Source organism: Heterocephalus glaber, unplaced genomic scaffold, assembly GCF_053883595.1.
Source record: "Heterocephalus glaber isolate CG9 unplaced genomic scaffold, H.glaber_assembly_v1.0 deba00001817, whole genome shotgun sequence".
NCBI classification, from domain to species: Eukaryota; Metazoa; Chordata; class Mammalia; order Rodentia; family Bathyergidae; genus Heterocephalus; species Heterocephalus glaber.
In genome coordinates, this window is record NW_028258485.1 from 287,496 (window position 1) to 310,939 (window position 23,444).

A 23,444-nucleotide genomic window follows, 5' to 3' on the forward strand; every position below is an offset into this window, starting at 1 on the left:
AAGCAAATTATCTGTCCTGGAAGATGTATAAATTGTAATTACTACATTTATTTGACTGAGTCTCCGATTTTTTTCTAATTTCAGAGATTTCTTTTACATTGAACTTTGAACATACTTACTTAGCTAAACACACAACCTTTGGAGATTTCAATATGAACCAAAAACTTCTTCCAAACATCCAAATACTCTTAATTTTTATATTTACCAAAAAAGAGGAGGAATCTTGTCCTTTGCGAAAACTGATCAACCTAAACCACACAAAAAAAAACTTTCCCTACAACCATAATCGTAGAGGAGGACATTTATTTCTTAAAGGGCATAAGACAATTTCACATTGAGAATTTCTTCTCTGTTTTTATATCCATTTTTGTTCTGTTTTGCTTTTGCTTTTGTTTGTGTATTTTTGCAGCTGGAAGTCCATTTAGCAGCTCTTAGAAAGAAAGTATTTTGCTTTTCTTATCAAGATAGATGAGAAGGCAATAGCCTTAAGATAAACTCTAGGAGCGTTTCCACTCAGCTGGTGTATTCATTTTTAAGTGGACTAAGACAAAGAAGAAAGCACTCAGCAAAGATTTAAGAGCTGTTGGCTACTTCCCACTAGAGTAGCTTTGTGATCTGCATCTTGCACCATGCTACCAAGAAAAGGCTTAAGTGTAGGACAAATAGGAAAGAAATCATGGAAAGGATTAAATAACAGATTAACTAGTGCCAACATATTGGGTTTGAGCTTAGTGGAGAAAATATAGTTCTTGGAAAGAAATAAGCATGAGCAATCAGATTACAATGTCTCCTCCCTTCTCTGTGTATCTTGAGCCAGTGAGCCAAAAGCCAGCTCTCCAGGTACATCATGTCCCTCTGCGGAGCCCACCCTCTCTGCAACACACAGGCATGAGGCTGTTTGCATACCTGACTGATTTCTGTACCCCAGGTATTGTGACAGAGGCACAATGAGTTGGCTGTGTGTGTCCAAGTGTGCGTTGAACACTTTCTCAAGCAGAACCACAAAGGAGGCCCTGCAGCCCTTACCTGGGCCACTGTCTGCCAATGTGTGGCATCGTCTTCACTGGGATGGATCCCATAGTTCCATCTTCTTTGTACCACATAGATCACAGGCTCAATGGAAATGTTGAACTTGGAGGACCACTTAATATCCAGCTGCCCCGACTTGAGCTCAGTAAACCGTAACTCTTTTCTGGGCTTCAAGGGGACCCCTGAAACAGAACTGTGTTGGTTAAAACAACCTGCACAGGATTCAAAGGGTTGGAAAAGCTGAAGGAAATCTACAGAAGACAGCAATCCTATGTGCTGACAATGGATAGTATGTTTGCTTTTGGAACAGTGGCCTTTGCCTGGGGATTTAGCTCAGTGGTGCTGAGCCTGCCTGGCAGTGGCAAGGTCCTGAGTTCGATCCCTGGTCCTGGAAAAACAACAACAAACAAACAAAGCAGAACAGTGGCCTTTCTGTACCAGATGTCATGGTAGAAGTCTTTTGGTGCCAAGTTCAGTCCATCACATATAAAGACCTATGACTCTCCAGGGCCACCCTTTCATGTACATGGCTGTGAATAAATAGCGTTAACAGGTTCTTCACTGGAGGTTAACGGGGAATTCACACAAAGCGGGAGGCCTTTATAAAGAGGCTCCAGTCCTTTCCCCATGTCTCACATCCTCCATTTCTATGGCTACACTGGAAGGTCATTATAACACGGCTCCTGGGTTTGCTGTCATGGCCAACCCAGGGAGTTATCCCTTTCAGGAAAAAAGAAAAAAAAAATGGCAAAGCTAAATCTCGTGTGGTCAGATCTCACACGTGTGGTTTCAAAGGGTGAGCCTTTTGGATTCCTAATAGGCTGCTCAGGGGCTCCCCTATTGACTTAATGGTTTCAAATTGAAAAATGATGAATTTAGAATGTTTGGTTTTGGCATGAGGGAACACCTTGCTTCCAAAGTCCCCTGCAGGTGGCTCATTTTAAAGAAGTTAATCATTTTGATTTCTTTTTAAAAGGATTGTACCCAGGGCCTTCTCATTCAGCTATATCCCCATCCCTTTTAAATTTTTTATTTATTTATGATATAGAGACAGCATCTTGCTAAATTGCTAAGTTGCCCACGGTGGGCTCCAACTTGCCATTTTCCTGACTCAGCCTTCCAGACTGCTGGGATTACAAGTGTGCACCACCACATCTGACTTCATTCTGATTTCTTTTTCCCCCTAAAGAGCATGAAGGTTTTCTGGTAACTGAAAAAAATTAAAGCCATAGTTCTAAATACTAGACCTTATAGGGGATATTTTGAAACATATTTATAAAACTAAAAGGATATGTAGAACTAAGTGAGTTAGGTAGAATCGATGGCATCATAACACCAAAAAACACGAGTCACCATTAATATCATTTTCCATCAAGAAGGGGCATTTGTCAAAGGGTTGTAAACTCTGTGGGCTGAAAAGTCCAGTTCATACTGCTCACTTATTTTTCCACTCGTTCAGTTTAATCGAAGAGAGTTAAGGCAAATGTACAAATACAAAATGTAAATAAGATCTGATGTAAATAAGATCTGCTATGGCTGAATCTCCATTTCACTTCATTTTGATCTGAACTCATGTTGTCTTGTTTGAAAAAGTTTTAAATTCATCAGATATTTAGTGGAATAGATTGGATGATTTAAAATGCAGATTTACACAGGGGCAAAAGGTCATTGATTTTTCTTCAAGAAATATTTTCTAGGGAATACATTTACCATTCTCGTGGCATTTTCCATTTTGCTTTGCTGTTGGGTCATGGCTGCGTATGGCTGGTTAATTTACCATCAATTCGCCTCACTGGATCCTGTGACTTTGTGAAACAGGTGAGTGGTCAAATGAGGAAGATGGATTAAGCTGCCTGGAGCCATGGCCTGATCTCAGGTCTCTCTCTGAATTCCCTACCTCTTTCTCTATTTCAAATTAGGGAAAGCCACCTAGCGAAGCTGAGAAATGAGGTGGCTTTTGATGGATCTGTGAATCCTCTCAACAGCCATTTTCATAATGTCCTCTACTTTCCTGGTCGGCATAGACCTCCACTAAGTCAGGCTTGGTTCCTGCTCAGCCATGACTTGAGGGTTTTCCAAGCCTGTATCGTAAACTTGTGTTTTGAGTGCATAACCTTACAATGAAGGCGACATTTCGCGGCTGGACTATTTCTGCTAAGCAAATGATTCTCAGATCCATCCCCAGTCCCTGGCTAGGGTGAAAGGCAGTGTCGCCTCCCAACTGTCAAATTTCTCTGCACAAGTCCCTTCTTAATTTCTTCTCCCCAAAATAGCTGCTTCTGTGGTAAGTGACTTCACGGCAATGCAGTTTCTTAGGATAGAAGTTTTTGTATTTGTTCTTGCACCTACCACCATCTAGTTGTTTACTTGCACAATACATTTCCAGGAATTGCCAAATCATCACTCTCCACCATGACCACCCAACTTTCCCTTCCTTCATTCTTCTGTTGCCTTGACCTTCACGATAGCCTTCAAGCTCATCTCCTTGACGATCTCTTTGCTAATTCACTCTTTGTGACATACTGTGGCTATTTTCTAAGTTGGAAGTCAGACTGTCTCCTCCATCTTCTCAGGCCCTGCACTTGCATCTTACTTTCTCTAAGATGAACGTGAACTTTTCTCTGTATCTCCATCTCTCTGAGGTATCTTCTCTGTATCTCACCTTCCACGTATCTTTCATCTTACTCATGGTGTGTATCTTACATTTTTGCCACAGAGCCTGTCTTTAAGCCCAGCTTTCCTAGAAACACATCGCCAGGCCCTTCCCATGACCATAGCCTGCTAGATGTTTTAAACTCTGAAATGTCTTTCAGTCTGTTTTCCATCTACAGACACTTAAATACTTCCAGGCTCAGACCAAATGCCACCCCCCTGTGACACTTCCCCTAATGTCTCTGAATGGAAATAAAGGCCCCATTCTTCTGCCCCTCTCCAGTGCTGAGCCTGTAACTGTCAGCGATATGTGCATTTAACTGCTCCTGGCAGCAAAATGCTCATTTAACGATGTCTGTCTTCCTCTCTAAGGGACAGCCCCAGAGGTCCAGTCATGTCCCTGTCCTTCTTGGCCCTCACAGCGTCCCCAGGAGAACTCTGCAATTGCAAATGTAAAGCAAATGTTTGCTGAAGGAATAGCCTCACCTACTTTATCTCCACTCAGGAGTAAGCCAGGGGAAGTAGGAGGACACCGAAATATTTACAAAAACCTTTGCACCAGTGACAGCCCCTCTCTGCTCAAAGGTGACTTGGGGATGGGAGGAACTTATCACAGGAATTCTGTGCTGCCTTCTTAAATCTCTCTCTCTCTCTCTCTCCCCATCACTTTTGCTTTTTAAAAGGTAAATACCAAGAAATAAATCAATGCTGGCTGTGGCAGTGGACACCTGTAATCCCAGCAGTCTGGGAGGCAACAAACAAAACGAATAAATAAAAGTAAGAAAAGGACTGAGGATGAAGTTCAATGCAAAGATGCTGGGTTCACTTCCCAGTATCTCTCTCTCTCTCTCTCTCTCTCTCTCTCTCTCTCTCTCTCTCTCTCACACACACACACACACACACACACACAACACACAAATATAATGTTAAAAAATGTGCACAACATAACCAGGCACTGTGTGTGACATATGCCTATAATCGCAGCACTTGGAAGGCTGACATAAGAGGATCGAAAGTTTGAGATTCTGTCTCACAATAAAAAACAAAAAAGGGCTCAGGTTGTAGCTCAGGGCTAAAGTTCAATCCCAGAATCGTAAAAAACATTTAAATATATGAGAGTTTTATTATACTGGGCACAGTCTTTTCCAAGATTTAAAAAAATCCTGATAGGATAGAGATCTCAAAGCTAATTGATGATCAGTTTTAATTCACAAATACCTCCTTCTTGTGTGATGAAAAAAGCCAGCAAAATTTGATCAAAATGACCAATGTGTATGATTTCTGCATTCAAGGTAGCCAGTCAGGTGCTAGACAAATATTCTCCTGAGGCTAGGATGCAGATCTAAGAACATTTCATGATTCACTTGACTTCTCTGTGTATGATAGAGAAGATGGCTAGTTTATTCTGCAAACTCCTGGACAGCAGAATTTCCAAGGCTTCCAAATCCACCTTTCTTCTTGGCTGCCCGGTGTCTAATCTTCTAGAATGAAAACAGCCATATAAATACTCGAGATACTCAACTAATCTGAGCTCACCAGAAGCAAATATAAAGGTCCAAATCTCTGACTGTCAGGTGTTAATCTGGAATATCATTCCACCACCAATGACCTTCTCTGGCCATTCAGACAATGTCAGTTCAAATTTCTTCATTTCCGCCTCTCTTTAACTATGATGGTCAACGCTCCTACAATTCGCATGCTCATTAAGAAATGGTCCATCTGCTTTGCATTAGGGTTCATGGGCTCCCTCAATTGGAAGTAACTCCAGCGCGCTGTGGTAATTGTGTGCAGATGGGACTTGCTCCCCTAAGACCTCAGCCCCCACTGCTGGCGCAGGTCCTCGAGACCGAACCAGCCTCCCGATTGCAGAACCAGATGTGTCAACGGGGTCTCTTCTCAATGTGGTGTCTGTTATGTAAATGATCAGACTATTTCTTCTAAAAATGATTTTTGAACAAATGAGTCATCTGGAATCTAAACTATTCTGTTGAAGAATTTTAAAATGTTGTCATATGTCACTTCATAAGATGAGACAAAGGGGCCCTTTATTTTTTCCTTAAAATGCAAAATGTATTTTGGTGAAATAAAAAAAAATAGAAACCTAGTTCTTTAAAAAAGATTGAAAATAGACTGGGAGAAAAATGAATGATGATAAATAATCAGCAGTTGCCCATCCATGTCAAGGCTTTAAGTATAAGAATGTTTTTGTTGTGATTCTGAATGACATGAAAATGTTCTAGCAATTCAATAATCAACCACTAAGTACCATCTCATAAAGACAGTCAGCACTGTAGGAATTTGTATGTATACCATGTGAAGGCATTGGACCACTGGATTCAGACCATTAAAAATTCATTTGTGAGAAGTTGTATTAGTCCATCTCCAAAGGCTTGAAGTTTGAATTTCAGACATTGAGTTATTGATGGAAAATATTAAATCAATTCAATGATAAAGCTTTTTGAAAAACCCCTGACATATGATTAATCTATGATCTGCCCATGGTGAATGGAGAACATACTTCTTCCAAATCTTCAACTTTTCTCCTTCTCTACCCAACCAATAGCCATGACAGGAAGCCTGAAGAGCCAGTGGGGTTTGCCAGTAAAATAATTAAACATTTCTCCTTCTGTGAGGACAACTAACTGCCATAAACCCAACTTCATACATGAAGGGAGAGGAAATGAACCCCAAACCAACCACTTATGCTCTAATCTATAGAGGACAAGCTTTTTAAACTTTCCACAGCAATATTAAGGTTTCCATTTCATAACATTAGTTCTGGTGTGCTAGCTTTTCAAGTCTTTTATTGTGCTGCTCATCATTTTAATTGAAAATAAAGGAATAGATCTTGGCTGGTTGTTTCAAACTATGCTATAGGTCTAGTAAAGGTAACTTACGGGGAGGCATCAATTAAGCATAGTTTTTCCAGAATAACCCAAATTCAATGCTCAGAAATAATGGAAAATGTAGTTGATCGCATTTTCAAAAACACCCATTGTTCACTAAAACTCAAATTTTCAGTATATAAATGTTTGAAACTATAAAATCCGTATGCCTCATTTTTCTTTTCACAAACACAGTAAGGCAAACATAAAGTATATGTGACTCTATAATTTTTAAAAAGTCAAATCCATAAATGATTGCATGAAAAACAACATAGAGATTAGTATATTTCAATTTTTTCAAAAGTTAAGAAAATAATTTGCATATTTAAATAAGTATCATGTGCATGATTAGCTCAGCAATGAACAGTGGACAGGGTGGCAGTGGTTTTATATCCATTGTTGTCCCCCAAGGCCCTTTATGGGACATTGCAAACCAGATGCAATAAACTAATGTTTACTCTGCTCAAATGTATTAGTACTGGTAGGTGCAGGTGGCACCAGCTCCTTTTAAACTAAAACTAGGAGAGAATTAAGCAAATGTTCTTCAGGATTTCCAGACACCAACCATCCACATGATGACATTTTAATAAGTTAAATAAGCAATGAACGAGAAGGTCATGAGAAATCTACAACTCACTCATTATTTGTGCAATAAAATTGGGTCTTCCATAACGTATACTTGCTAGCTAACTGGCCATCTTCTTCAGAATTGTGGAATGAATTAAGTTTGAGAACTGAGGTACCCCTGTGGTAGAAGGGCTGGGGGTGTAGCTCAGTGAAGGCCTTGGGTTCAATCCCCAGTACTGGAAATAATTGGGTAATGGCCTGTCTTTCGGTTGGCCTCTCATATAATTCAGTGATGCCCAGTGACAGCTTTGGTACACGGTCCTCTTCCGGTGATTGCATAATTCGAACGAAACTGACAGGAGAGCTAGCCCGTGGGAACAGGTGTAGGATACATCTCTCCTACCAGCACTCAGACCACTTAGGGACAGCCTGCGACCTCGGCCTCCACACTCGCAAACTGAGAGCAGGGCGAGTTCATCCCATCCAACCACGGACCCCACTCGTGGAGGAAAAGGATGGCCCAGAGCAAGAGGAGGCAGAGAGGGGCAGGGAAGCCCACTTCACACCAGTCTGTCTGGGGACACCGAGAAGGCTGCTTTGAAGAAAGGAACAGTGACGTCTGGCACTCCGAGGTGGCCAAGGCGGATCTGTGTGTTCACTGGCTGGGTGGCTGTTTTTCTCCTGGAGGAGCCCAGGGCAGGGCCCGACCCAGAGCTTTCCCTGGACCCCCGCCATCAGCAGGAGGCTCCCTTGCTGAGAGTGAGCAAGCAGCTGGCCCTGTGGCTGACAGTGTCAACAGCACTCAAGTGGCTAATTGGCTAAGAGGTCCCGGAAGGTTGTGGTGGTTCTATCTGACCTCTCTCTGTCACACACCCTAACTTATTTGCTGGTGGGACATGGATAGAGACCTGCCTTCCCTGAGGGGCTGCTTGAGCAATGAGAGAAAAATGTCTACCTGTGTGTGCGTGTGTGTGCATGTGCATGCGTGTGTGTGTGTGTGTGTGTGTTCAAATGCCAACAGATTAGCTGCACCATGCCATTATGACACTGGCAGGCCCATTTGTAGTTAGTTCCCCATGAATTCCTGCTTCCCACAAAAATCGATGTTAAGAGGTAGTTTGGTAGGTCTTCTTAGAAAAGTGACTTTAGCATTTTTTACAAGTCTATCTTATGTAGTTAAGCACAGGTTTGAATTGCAAGTGTCTTTGTATAATTAATCACTTATTTCAGCCCTTCCTAGATATTCTTCTTATTATTGGTGAAACAGGTTTATTTGAAATTCATACCAATTCCCAACACTTCTTATAAAAACTCTATATTTTAATTTATATTCCTTTTTCAAAATGCCCTCTTAAAACATCATGTGATTTACAAATGGGCTTATAAAGACATCCTATTTTTATGGTAAAATCTAATAATAAATAGTGTGATCTAAAATAATAGGAAAATTTTCATAATATCTGACATTTTAGAAAATAAATGATTTAGATTTTGCGAAAGTGATTTGATAGAATTTACAAGGTATAAAAATAATAACACTTTAAATGCATTAAAGAAATGCCACTCAGTCAGGGGAAAACAGTAACTAGTTTGAATTTAGGAAGTGATACTTACCCTAGGTTTCCAAGAATCTTAGGAAAGAGTTTATAAAAAAAAAAGAAAATTGCATGGATTTTGTCAATTTCAAAGGAAGGTATTTCAGAAGTAGAGTTAGAGGAAGGTAGGGTAGGTATATTATTTCTGGGACAGGTGTATTACTATGAGGGTAAGAGACTGCCAAACACAGCCAGACGTAACTCAAAACTAGTATTGTTAGTGAATGCTCTTTTACACATATTTTATTTTTTAAAACTAGCAGCAGTTATAAATAATATAATTTGGCATATGAATATTTTAAAAGTGAGGAAAAAGACATATCTATTTCTCCTTTTTTACTTGCTTACTGATTGACTGTACTTCATTCTTCAAATTAGGCCAAAAGGTTGACAAAATATTATAGTCAGAGTATATCTTGATAGTACCCAAAACTAAACATAGCACAACAGAATCAGCTGGGCAGGAAAGAACTCAGTCACACTGAAAGAAAAAGGCAAAAAGCACTTAGCCTTAAGAAGTTAAGTACTCTAGAATTTGCTTTTGAGTGTAAACTATTATATTTGCAGAAATGTGTGTTGAATTGAGTCCTCATCTTTTGGAAGAGGGAAAGAAATTCCTCTGCTTAGAATCCCCACATATGAATCAAAATATTTAACATCTCTATAATGCCACTTTAGCCCCCAGATTCTGCCAACAGAAAAGCTGTACGAGGAGTACTGTGCATTTTTCAAGTGTGCCTGCACTCCAGCCCATTTCCAGGGTTAAATCTTTTTATTCTAATGTACCCAGCAGAACTTAATTGATTTAGTCTTCTAGGCAAAAAAAAAAAAAAAATATATATATATATATATATATATATATATACACACACACACAAAATAAAGTTCCTAGATTGTTACTATTGTACACGTATGTTAAAACATTTATGTCTGATTTACTCTACCTTGAGCTTATTGTGGCTAATCTCTGGGACCCATGAATATTTTAACATTGTACATGGCACAAAATAAACTTCCTTAACGTTTGGTATTTTCTTGTCGCTTTTCCACATGTGAACAACACCCTTTGCCCAAGCACACATCAGCTTCGGTGAAGGTAAAGGTCTTTTGTAACCTCAGGTCTGCTCTCACCTTTGTACAGAGTCTTGGGCACCTGGCAGGTGTGTCCACACCCGTTAGAGCAGCACTTCTTCACCCCCAAGCACTCGCTGTCAACTTCACAGCTCTCCACGCAGGCGGCAGCAAAGCCACTAGCTTTCTCAGGGGCTGGGCAATCCCCCTGCTTCACCAGGAGGATGTACTTGAGGAACTCACAGCTGGTCAAGCACTCATAGTTCTTCTTGGGGAACAGAGGCTGTCAGAAAAAATTTTAAAAATTTTATTTTCATTCCATTGGAGACACATGATGTAGGCCAGTGGTGGAACACCTGCCTGGCTAGCATGCATAATGCTCTGGGTTTGATTCCCAGTAACTGCACATTTAAAAAGATGCATGAAGACTGCTTCAGGGACATCTGAAAGGAAGTTTCACATTTTTATGCTGTCAAAAATTCCCTTGCATCTTTTACAAAATTGATGAATTTGTTTTGTTTGCCCCCAGCAAAATGACATTGAATGGTACTTTCCCAGAAGAATAAAACCCATGCATTATGGTTTGAGATTGCTTGGAGCAGCCCCACTGTGCACACACAAACATTCACACACCTTTACATTCTATCTCAGCTCAAAGAGAGCGGTGAAGAAATTATCATAGGGCTGGGGTGTGGCTCTGTGCCAGAGCAAGTGTTCAGCATGCAGGAGGCTGGCTTCCATTCTCGTCATCAGAAAAAAGCCCCATAATTATAAATATTTACTGAACCTGTTAAATACAATTTGAGAGGCTCTTTTGAAATAGATGCCTTAAGTATTTTTTAGCAAGTCACTTTAGTTTTTTTCAAATACTATAAATACTAAGTAAATACATTATCAGTGGCCCTAAGGAAGTTGTATCATTCGTATAATTGCGACGCACTATTGGTAATAAATCACAGAGTTGTCTAAACCTTTTGATTTGTTTAGTTTTTTTTTTTAGTATATATCTTTGATATATTATACATTCATCCTGAGGAACTGATACACAGACACATCTCATCTTAATCATTTTTACTTTCTCTTCCTCTCCGCTCTGTCCCATCTAGCTCCATTCCCCAAACACTTCCCATCTCTACAAAGTCTAAGGCTAAATTGAGTATGTTTAATAACATCAGCTCTTAGAGTCAATGTGCAGAGTCTTTTATCAGTACTGATTTGCCAATGAGTGGCAAGGCGAAAGAACGTGGACTTTTATACATCGATGTGGACCTACGCTACCAATGAACTAGTCTGAGTTCTGGAGAACATCTTGTTTGATAATATTCTGAATGATCCCAGAATCAATCAACCATTAGTGAATGTGGGAAGGCCTTGATATATTAGAGATTTGACACTGGAAAAGCATGAGCAAGGTGAAGGACTATTTATCAAATCCATCTTTTTCCTTGGGAAAAGGAGTCTAGGGCAGCATTTCAGTCTTGGCTAAGATATGAGCTGCAGTCAGAAGATAATGGCTTTTTTCTGCTGTTGAATTGAAGTTCCTAAAAAGTTTGCTGCTCAGAGAGAGAGAAAGCAGTTCTGTGCTTTGACTCTGCTTTGCCTATCTGAAGAATGGCCAAGACAGCCCCAGCCCTCACCCCAGCCTTACTCTCCTTTTGACTTATAGAAAATACCTGGCTAGATTTCCATCGTAGGGACTAGGGGTGCACTCAGCACCAAAGTCCTTGCCTAGCATGCACAAAGCCATGGGTTCCATCCCCAGCTCAGTAACAAGAACAATAGAAATCTTCCCTAATCCTAAATCTTCCCTAACCCTACCCTAAGACTCCTCTTACCTTTATGAAAGATGGTTACTACCATACCTGCCTGCCCCTGACCATGTCCTTTTAAATCCCTATTCACCTGAAATACGCATGCTCAGTGAGGTTAAGTTCTCAGCCTTCGCTGTAATGACTGGAAATGATCCAGACACCCTGGGTACCACTGCGGTCTTGGCTTTTCAGCAGTAGGGATGGTGCACTCACATTCTCCCTAGATGTGGGTGATGCCAGGAACGTGGAGGGTAAACACCTGCTTTCAATTGCTCTGTGCACAGAAATCAGTGCTGGGTGGGTTTGAGCTCTTATGTACATAAGGCTCAACTTGTACCATAGCTCAGTATACCCAAAACAGTGCAAAGAATGAGGTCTATGAGCCGGGGATTTAGCTCAGTGGTTTCACTGCCTGCTGCACAAGCGCAAGGACCAGAGTTCTATCCCCAGTACCACAATAAACAAACAAAAAACAACAAAAAAAAGAATGAGGTCTAACAGTGGCCCGCCCACCACCCATGGAAGAACTCTCATGGTTTCTTGAAGTTGGAAGTAGGAGATGCCCAAAGAAGGTCTTTCTGTTTGTTATTTGATGCCACATCAGGGTCAGTGGTTGAAATAAATGGGGTAGCATTGGTGGATAGAAACCAGGGGGGAAGATGAAGGTCACGTGGTTCAATGTTGCTCCATTCTCACGAGTAGGGCTCCTTCTGGGTGATTCCTAGCAACACCTGAGCACAACTGCCAGCATGTTACCAACGGCCTCTCACTGATGACCAAATATGGCTCTCTGCCACCTGGTAACACCTGGTAACACTCGCCCAAGTTCTGTCCACGCCTCTTCCCAGATGAAGAGGTGAGATCATCTACTCTTTATTCAGGTAGATGCCTCACTGCACGTAGGAAACCTGGTAAGCAGACTGTGTGAGTCGATGGCCAGAGCTATGAAATAGGGTGTTTTGCACAATGATAGAGGTATGTCAGTCTAAAACAAAAATCTTCTCCATTAGCCAAATCTTTGGGGGGAGGGGGAGGCAGAGAGAGGCGGGATAGCTCTACCACTTTTCCCAAAGGACAATTATCTTGTTAACTTTCACCTCTGATTTGTCATGTTGATGGGAGTGGAAATGTCGTGGGAAACAGGACGTCCACCACGGCACAGCCCAGGAATCCGAAGGTAACTGCAACAGCAGCACGCACTGGTGCCCAAGGTCTCACCTGGTTCTTTTTCCCAAATAGCGTCGAGGTAGGTGGTAGAGTGAAGGGGGACGGTTAGGTGTGTTTCACCACACTCTAAAATAAATCCTTGAAAAGACCTACAAATTTTTAAATACTGTACAATGAGGAAGTGTGCAGCTCAAATAAAATTTTTGTCTTAGAGCCACAATATCTAACATACAAATTTAATATGTCAAAATGGTAATATTGTATTACAGTTAAACACAAGGGAAAGCTGTCATGTCTTCTTCATATTAACCAAAGGAAAAAAACTGGAAACATTAGCTAAAAATGAATAATTCCAAGGTTTGGATTAGGTTTTTAGATGCTACATAAAGTTGGTTGTTAATAATTAGTAATATATAACCCAAGTGTGGTTGTGCATGCCTCTAGTCCAGTACTCTGGGATGCTGAGGAGGAGAATCTCAAATTTGAGCCTAGAGTGGGCAACTTGATGGCTGTCTCAAGACCCAATCTCAAAAAATTTTTAAGGGGTTGGGGATGTAGCTCAGTGAAAAGGCCTTGGGTTTAGTCCTCAGTCCAGCTGATGGATAGATAGATAGATGATAGATAGATAGATACATAGATACATAGATAGAATTTGAGAATAACGTGAATTGACTAAAGTTGCATCTCACTTGAAGAACCTTACAGGTAAAACTTGGAAGAAAAGCCATAGTTCCATTATTAAACTACCACAAATTTGCAACTGGTTAATTTAAAAAACACTTTATACACATTTAAAGCCGCATCAACTCTGAAGACTGTTTTCTCTTGTGCTATGTCACAGTTCATTTTTCTGTTAGTGGCTAGATGTGTTTTACTTCATTGGCTTTCTAAATTTAAATCCAAACCTAAACTAGTAATCCAGAAAGTCTGCCCACAGATCTGTAACAATTACGTAGCGTTTACCAATTTTCCTCTTCCAACAGAATGTATATATTCCATGCAAAGAAAGAAAATACTTAGTGACCAAAGTCATTGGCCCCTAACACACAGGCTGAGATTTCTAAGCAGAAATCCTGCTATTAGATCCCACAAGTGTTTACTGCTTGCTAACTTGGAAATCACAGCAACTTGGTTTGCACCATGGTGTAATTCAAATCAACTCAGTTCAAACTTGTTCACGTATTAAAACAGAGCAGGAGTCAAAAGTCGGGCAACAAAGATTCAGTTCATGATTCACAAAGATTTCATGTCTTTTATCTAGACACCTATGACCATGCCCTTGAACTATGAGGGACCAGTAAACAGAAGGGCTTCTTCACATCCATAACTCACTGAGCTGATTTGGGTTCAATTCCCAGCACTGCAAAAATTAAAAATAAAAATAAGTGGATTCTCTCACACACAAAAACAACAACAAATACAGAAACAGAGCCCTAAAACAGATATGAAATATTTATGCCAATGAGCATAAGACGAAAGTGATCATAATTAACCCAATAATTTAGACATTCCAGTTGGAAGGAGATATTTTAACAGTGCTTCACTTTTGACATGGATTCATACATGATTTCTGTGATTATATGCAGGACCACAGAAATAATGATGGTTACCTGTATACTTAAGGTTTCTTGACTGGTACAGGATCTTGAAATAATACAACCAATATTATGAGCATCACACAAATAATCCACACAAAGAACTAAGCGAACCACCACCATGCACAGCTGACTCCCACACATACTCAACAAGAGTTCAGTAACCTGTGTCTTTTCTTTTCTCATTGCTATGAGTTCAAATGTTTAACATTTCAGTTTTATTCTTACAAAAATTGTGCAAGCTCCAAAGACAGAAGTTTGTCTCTGCTTCTGCTGCAGTACCTCTGACCATTAGTCTTCAACCCGCAACTTTCAAGTTAGGCCCTGGAATCTGCATATGGGGTACGGAACCCTATGAGAACACGCAAGAAAATAGTGCCAGGTTTTTACTTAAATGAACCTCATTTTACAATGATGTGAATTTGGCATGGCAATCATATAAAGGACCTCTATTTATGGTTTTATTGATTATATTTATCAAAAGTAAATTTTCATGTTCTCTATCAGTTTTCTTGGGTAATTGACTTGGTTTGGGTTGAATAAAATATTAATGGTCAATATAAATTGACCATTAAGCTCTCTCTTCTTGTTTTTAACAGTAGCTTAATGAGAATTTACTAGGTGAGTGGAATATGGAGAAAAATGTGCACAGGTCAGAGAAAATTAGATACTAAAAAATGTGTAAATTAATCTAATAGCCAGTGGGAAAAATTGTACACAAACATGATTTGGGTGTCAGGAAAATAACTACTGACCATTAAAAATGTAAAATTTCTGGTGCTATTACAATTACTTGATGTTTGTTAATAGGAGTGTGAAAATATTAGGAAAAGTGTTAATCAAATCAGTATGAGTAAAATTGAGTTGTTTCACAGTAAATGGAAACACATGACAACACAGACAGATGTGCTAATATAGACAGATGTGCTAAACCTTATTTCTTGCTTATATAATTATATCTAGTCAAGTAAGACAATTATTAATTGCAAAATTCATATAACAATTCTTATAACATTATTCACATGAATAATTTTAAAAATCACATAAATGAAAATCTTTGGCCAAGTCTTTATTATAATTTAAAGTTTGGAAAACCGTGGTTCCTGTACTCATTAATATTTGTCTGGTTCTCTGCCTTACTATGCCCTAAACTAAGAAAGCAATTATATTCAAAGGCTATATATCTTTCATTAGATACAACTGGATATCAATATGCATCAAAAGAATGGCTAGATAAAGCAAAATGGTAAAGGAAACTATCCTTGGGATACACTGGATCATGTGAAAATTCTTCACATTTTAAAGAATATATATATATATGTATATATGTGTATACACACACACACACACACACACACACACATATATAATACATCTCATCTCCAAGTATCAAAGAACTAAAATGCTTTTTTACCGCCTTACCTGAGAAACATGCTAAATTCTACTAAGAAAAAAAATGAATAAAACTTATAATTTTACCTACCTGTGACAAGTGGTCAAAAATAAAAGCAAATACTATCAATAGTAGGGAACATCTCTTGAGAGTTTAAAGAAAGATTCTATTAGAGACACTGTTCTTTGCTGTGACTTAAAATGTAAGGTATTATAGAGTAAAATAATGTCGATCAATGATGGAATGATGAACATGAAGTAGCCAATTCACTGAATTTCCTGAAGATATTTTATATGTATATGTATATATATTACATGTATATATTATATATACATAATATTAAATATAATACATAAATATAATGTTATATTTATATATTTATATTTATATTAATATTAATATATATATAGCCTCTGCCATGGAGAAAGCATTGAACTTTAGTTCAGTTCAATGGAATTATACCACGTACAGATTCTCTAGAAATACAGCAGTCTATGCAAAAGAGACAAAACATTGGTAGGTTTCCTCCCCGCCAACGTTAAGTAACGCAACCTTGAAGGCATCACCTCCTGAGAGAAGCATGCCGTCCTCATCACCGTCACCATCCTCACCATCCTCACGATCACCACCGTCACCATCCTCACCACCCTTCTGGTCTTCACCATCATCATCACTATCATCACAAACCCATCATCAGCTTCCTCTTCATTACCACCACCACCATCCCAGTATTCATCTCTGTCACTGTCAGAAACATCAGCATCACCATCCTCATCATCATTTCCAACACCATTTGCCTCAGGGCCACCATCCTCATCCTCAGCATCCTCCACCTTCCTCATCACCATCACCACATTCATCATCATCACTATCGTAAACACCACCATTCTCTTCCTGTTCGCCATCATCAATATCATCATGGCTGTCATCCTCACCACTAATGCCAGAGCTATCATCACCTTCATTATCACCCTTCTCTTCATGTTTACCATCACCATCATTCACATCACCGTCCTTATCACCATCATTACCACTACCATCATCATCCCATCCCCATGATTATATCATCAAGAATTTAACCATCATCCTTACCATCACCATCATCAGCAGCATCATCATCATCACCATTATCATCATCTCATCACACTCATCACAACCACAATAACCAATAACATTATCATATCTGCATTGGTTTCTTTCCTGTCACTGGGACACAATACCCAACATTCACAATTTGAAGAAGAGACTTATTATGTTCACAGTTTTCTACAGGTTCCATGTACTGTTGGCTGGCTTCAAAGCAGAAATAGCATGGTGGAGGGAAGTTGCTCAACTGACGGCAACCAGGAAGCAGAAAGGGCAGGTCATGGCCCTGGTGACCTACCTCCACTACTGTGTCCCAGCCATTGGAAATTGAATAATACAATTATCGCTACTATCGTTACCATTGTATTCTTCACCATCACCATAAGCACCATCACACCATACCATCTTCATCACCCCACCATCACCATCATCATAGCTATCATCGTTAACCTAGCAGATCCTAATTACCTACTGTGTCCTCACTCAATACCAGGCACTCCACTTCTTCATCTCACCTTTTCCTCCTGATTTCTCACAACCAACCATATCATTTTCACTTTACAAATAAAGGATCAGAAGCTCAGAGAGATCACATGTCCCAAATCACAAATCAAGTAAGAATCTGAGCAACTATTAGAGTCAATGGTTTTAAAAGGCCCACCATATCTCAGAGTAATAATAAGAGGATTGGGCTGATCCTGCTGTTCTCAACTTGCTTCCCTACTCAAATCACCTGGGGAGATTCTAAAACTGATACTCTGGGTGAACTCTTGACTGGTGCTTCAGTGTCCCTGGCGAGGCCCCACAATTGCTATTTTTAGGCCACCCTAGGTGATTCCAGTGTATGTCCCAAGATGTAAAAACCAAAGAATGGGCAGATCATAATGAGTGGTAACAACTCATGTGAAATTTTGTCAACCAGACAAGTTCATTAGAAACTCAGTATTCAGGGTCCCCCCCGCCCTGCAGACTAGTCACATTAGCACCATCTGCCTGGCATGTATCAAAACTCCAAATTCCCAGAAGGAAAACAGATGTTCAGCATAAACAACACTGTATGTACAAACAAATTAGGAACAGTTAGCTCATCTTATTAGTTAGGGAATGATGAGAAACCTCTCTACATTTAAGTTTCCAGATCCTAGCCCAAAAGCCAACAATTTAAATAGGCTTTTTAAAAATTTTGTTTTTCATTGACACAGAAGTTACAGTTGGAGGACTATGGCCTGGTGTTCCATAACACAGTAGGCTGGCCATGGTTAAGTAGGCATTTCTTAGGAAAATAGACTCAGATCTTCGAAAGAAACACTTCTCTGCATGCTGAATTAGAGCTATTTCTGGATGATAGAATCTGGATTTATGATTCGGTTTTACTCTTCTTTCTAGCTTTCTCTATTGATTTTTTTAAATGAGCAGGTAACAAATTCCATAAAAAATAAAGACATATTTTTATTTTATTTTATTTATTTATTTTTTTGGTACTGGGGATTGAACTCAGGTCCTTGAGCTTTCAAGACAGGTGGCGTAGCCACTGAGCTAAATCCCTGGCCCAAGAGATATTTTTAAAAAGGTAAATTACTAATTATGACTTTCAAAGAAGACATCTGAAATATTAAGTATGCATGAAGTAAGGAAAAGAATTCTCGGTTCAAATGTTTCTAATTTATGCTTGGAAATGCAATTATAATTTGCTTGGAAACTCAATTATAAATACTAATTTATTAGATGTGACTACAATTAATTTGTTTCCCAAGTACATCATTAACCTTTGCTCTGAATAATATAAAATTGGAAGAAAAGTGGGGAAGGGGGATGGAGAGAGGTGGACTAAAATAGTTACACAAGAGGAATTAGTTCTGGTTTTCTGTAGCCATAATCTACAACAATCAATGATACATTACAAAATAACTAGAAGAGCCCAAAGTATCCTGACACATAGAAATGATTAATGCATGAGGGTATGGAAATGATAAATACCCTGATTTGATTATTTTACATGGTGTGCATGTATCAAGTTATCATCCTGTATCCCATAAAGATGTACAAATATGATGAATCAATTTTTAAAATTTAGATGCCTTGAAGAAAATCTGAAACCTGTATATGAGGAGAGTCACTTTCCTATGATATATATACTCTTTTTTCAAGTAGAGTAATCTTCACCTATGTTTCCCTCAGCTTCCTCTTTAGCTTGGTGTTCCTATTTTTATTGACATGTGCCACTTTGTCTTCAAATACATGTAAATCAGCAACACTCTAGAATCTTGCTGCAAGGTCTTCAAAAGCTGATTCAGCACATAAATAATTTCAGAATTTTAAAAATCCCCAGAGAAGCAAGGATGGGTAGGGCACTAGGTCTAAACTATTATTGTGTTCCCTCTCCTCCTTAGTGCATTTTGTTTGCGGGCATTATCAGGAATGCCTATGAAATGATTGGCCCATTGAAGCAATCTGTGTATCAATCATGAACCAAACTGGCATTGTAGGATCTAGGAGTCGAACAGTGAACAGAGGAGACTGGAAATGGTGCTCCACTATGCTTATGTGCAGAACCATTCCTTTGGAACACACGCCACAGAGGTTTTCTCTTCCATCACTCAACATCATTGCTCCTGTGGAAGTTGGGAATGACCTCCATGTTTTGGAATCCCAAGATAGAAGGTCAAGTCTTGCCATTCTTGCAGTTCTAAACACACATGATCATTCCTTCATATTTGATAAGCTCTCATTATTCAGTTTTTGGAATACTCCTCTGAATTCTCTCCCATCTTATGTAGCTCTAGACCTAGATCTAGATCTTAAGTAGCTCATTCTTCCTATCCCTCCTGTATTGGGTGTGATTCAGAGCCAAACCCAAGGACTTCTTCATTCTATCATGTCATCCCGCATTAGGGCTCCAGTATTATCCGTCATCTATCTCCCTTAATCTCTAAACTCCTGCACATCTTTCCCTGTGGATCATCCACTGTGGATTTCTAATTTGCATCTTAAATACACCCTGCTTAACATCAAACTTCTGACCTAGCCCTTCTCCCCACCACCACTTCCTCCAAATCTGTGCCTGTCATGTATGCCATATCTGAGACCATTCCGATTTTCTTCCCACTGCTATTCGCAAGAAAAATTCTGGCATCATCATTGATTCATTCTTCTCTTCCTTCTATTCCTCATACTTGACCTGTCATAAATTTCTACCAACTCCACTTTCAAAATAAATGCTGATCATGTCCACTAGGACAGCTCTGGATCGAGCAACCACTCCTTTTCATTTCTGAAGATCTCAGACTGCACAGATAGATGGAAAATCTGTGTTTCTAATGCACCAGACAGACCATCAATTGCTACTCAAGTATCCTGAAGAATCAACAAGTTCCCAAAAGGAAGTATGCAAGAGCCATACTCTAACATTCGTAGGATGACATTTTCCAATAAAAAATAGTTTATTAAAATTGGAGTCTACTTTTTATATTGGGCTCTAATTTCATCAATCATGGATGGTTCACTCAGTGCATTTTCAAAAAAGTAGAGGTGATTCTATCTGAAGTCTAAGAGCTAGTTTTATAAGGAAGAAAATGCATACCTATGTGCAAAAAGAACAGTACCAAAGGCCATCTCTATTTGTCCCTTCGAGAGCAAATTCTGACCAGGTTAGCCATTGTGTATTGAATTCTATGTGCTAATTCCCCCCACTCCCCACACACATCTGGGGCATATTACAGCATTTTGTGTTTAGATCTCTTCAGCTTCTCTCAGTGCCTTTTACCATTTTACAGATGTTCCCAAGCAGAAGGCTTTGTTTCAGTGCCTAAAGAGATGTATTTAATTAACATCGTGGATTTTTAAGACATAAAGCCACTTGTGCAGGCAGGACAAGATAAGATCCTCGGCACATACCCCCCCACCCCCACCCCGCAAGGGAGAGTGATACATCTTTACACTTTTAGTTTCTGGGGCCTCTTTTTGGTAGAGCTAGGATGCTCCATGTCTAAAGACCAACCTGTATTGGGAAAGACATTTGTCTTCCTTCTCTCTGTTAAAGCATCACTAATTAACTGTGAATCTGAATCACTAAAATTTTCTTCTCATTGAAGGGCAAACATGTTTAAGCGGTTGTTGGGCCAACATTGTCTTCTATTCTGTGTGTTGTTGCGTAGAATAGGTCTAAGAGGAGACGATTAGAACAGACTACAGTTAAAAAGAAATTTAACTACTAGAAGTCACACCATCTGGATTTTAGATTTTATACCTCTATTACCCAACCATGTCATCTGGGGCTGATAAATTGCTTTTCTCTTTATGCATCAACTTTTTTGTCCATTATCTCATACGTGCATGTTTACCTGCTTCAAGGAAATGGTATGGAAATCAAATTTAACAAGTTTGAACAACATTTTGAGAAACAAAACAACTCAAAGAATGGATTATTATTTGTATATGCAGTATGTTAATGCTGACTGCATACCTCAGGCTACATGTTGATCCAAAACTACTCATATTTCGACTCCTGATTGATTCCTGAAACAGATGAGGTCTCAGCTGTCGAGGATCCCATGCCTGTTTTGCACCTCTGATGCTGACATCTAGTAAATTTCTACTTAAGGCTGAGTATGATGAATCAGAAACATCAGAACCAGAGATGGGAGGTGCTGCATCATCAAGGACACACAGTCCAAGATTAGTCCAAGATTTCACCAAGATTAGAACACCATCACTCATAAGACACAGGACTATCTTATCTACCATCAAGAAAGAGAAAATATTGGCATTTGTCAATTAAGATCACACTAATATGAGAAAGGTTTAAATGCATAAAATACCTTCTGTGAATAATAAAGAAAAAAAAAGTTTATCATGGTTTTTAAGATAAGAGAAAGGGGTTGAGCAGAACACGCCAAATCAGCCCACTGCAGACAGGCAGGTCTGCAGACCCGAACCAAGGTCGCGAGTCCTGCGGAACACTCCAAATCAGCCCAAGCTCCAGCAGCAATCCACTGGACACCCCTCCACCCCCCCGCTCCTCTGGCCTCTTCTCTGTACAGACACCTGGTTCCACACTACAAAGACGCAGAGGACACCCGACCACCAGACCACTATACTGGGTAAGTTGGAGTCATCTTCACCTCCTATCAGGACTGGGACTATCTTCAGGGAAGAGCAGCTGGAACCTGCAATACAACTCTGCAGAGTTCAACCCTACAGGAGGACAGGGAGCTCAACTTGGGACTTGCAGCCAGAAATCTGCCTGAATCTCATGGGTCTTCGACTAGCTTGCTGAGACTCATTGACTTATATCTGCACACTGCTACCCACATTGTCTATTGTGACTGCAGAGGCATACCCTGAAAGGGGCCCTTCATCTTCATTATTTTTTATTCCAAAAATTAGTATTATTAGTTTGTTTTTTTCTCTTTTCTTTTCTTTTCTTTTGCTCCTCTTATCTTAATTTTTTCCCTACTCTTTGCAAATATTTGTTTTTCTCTCCTTTTTTTCTTTCTCTTCTCTTTCCTTTCTCTCTCTCTTACACTCACTCTCTTGCTCTCCCACATTGTTCATCTTCCTTATTTGTCCCTGTTTTGGTCCTCATTCAGAGTTCTTCTTTATTTTCCTATTATTCTCTTTTTCCTTCTCACCTGTGTCCTCTGGCCACACTGCTAACTTTCCCCTATCCTTCTTCCCATCTGTCCCTCCCTCCCCAACCCTTTCTAAATCCCCATCCCAAAGGGTATAGTTGTTATATTGAAGAGTTTATTCACTATATGTTGGGTTGGTCCTCCATCTTGATTTAAGTCACACAGCTAAAGGTGATAGATTAATAACTACCACAAATTGTCATTTTCAAATATGTACTTGATGCAATGGTGTTGCTGATTGTATCATTTGGGCTAAAGTATTGTTATTGATCTAGTCAATGAACCTTCCTAGTATAAGGAAAATGAGATAGCCTTAGAGTCATTAGAGACTCAAAATTTAAAGACCAACTATATCTGAAAGACACCTCTGAGAAGCAATCATTCCATAAGGGTTCTAATTACAAGCAACAAAGATACCTACAATAAGCAATTTCAAACTATCAACCAGGAGTTAAACCAAGGATGATATGAAAAACAAAAATGAGGAGACATTAAAGCAAGGCACAAACTCAGACTTCCACCCCATCAAGGGGAAATCCTGGGGGAAATGAGATGGAAAAGTCCCATAAACAACCACCTGGATACCCTGAACTGATAGCACAGGAAGTAACAAAACAGATGAATGAGGCTCTAGAAAAATGCAAAGCAGAAATAATCTCCCAGATATCTACAGAGATAGTGAGCAGAGTGAAAGACATGATTAGAGGACCTAGAACAGAAATAGATAAAAAATAGATGAGCTCAGAAACATGCTGGAAGCCATGAATACCCAGCATAAGAAAGAAATGGAAACCATGATCGCCCAACATAAGAAAGAAATGGAATCCATGAAACAGATTCAAACAGATATTCAGGAGATCAAAAACTCCACTGAAAGTATCCACAGCAGATTAAGGGAATCTGAAGATAGAATATCAGATATAGAAGACAGGATCGCAGTTAGAGACCATGAAAATATAGATT

At 39.5% G+C, this 23,444-nt stretch overlaps 1 protein-coding gene across 1 annotated transcript in view; it reads right to left on the reverse strand.

Annotated features, from left to right (window-relative positions):
• The window catches only part of Anos1 (anosmin 1), a 135,782-nt gene that overhangs the window by 43,447 nt on the left and 68,891 nt on the right, over positions 1-23,444 (reverse strand). The window contains exons 4-5 of the mRNA XM_087203961.1: positions 9,860-10,082; positions 1,027-1,211 (exon numbers count right to left, since the gene is read on the reverse strand). Of these exons, the coding sequence (XP_087060087.1) occupies positions 1,027-1,211; positions 9,860-10,082 (408 nt within the window). The remainder of the gene's footprint in view (positions 1-1,026; positions 1,212-9,859; positions 10,083-23,444) is intronic.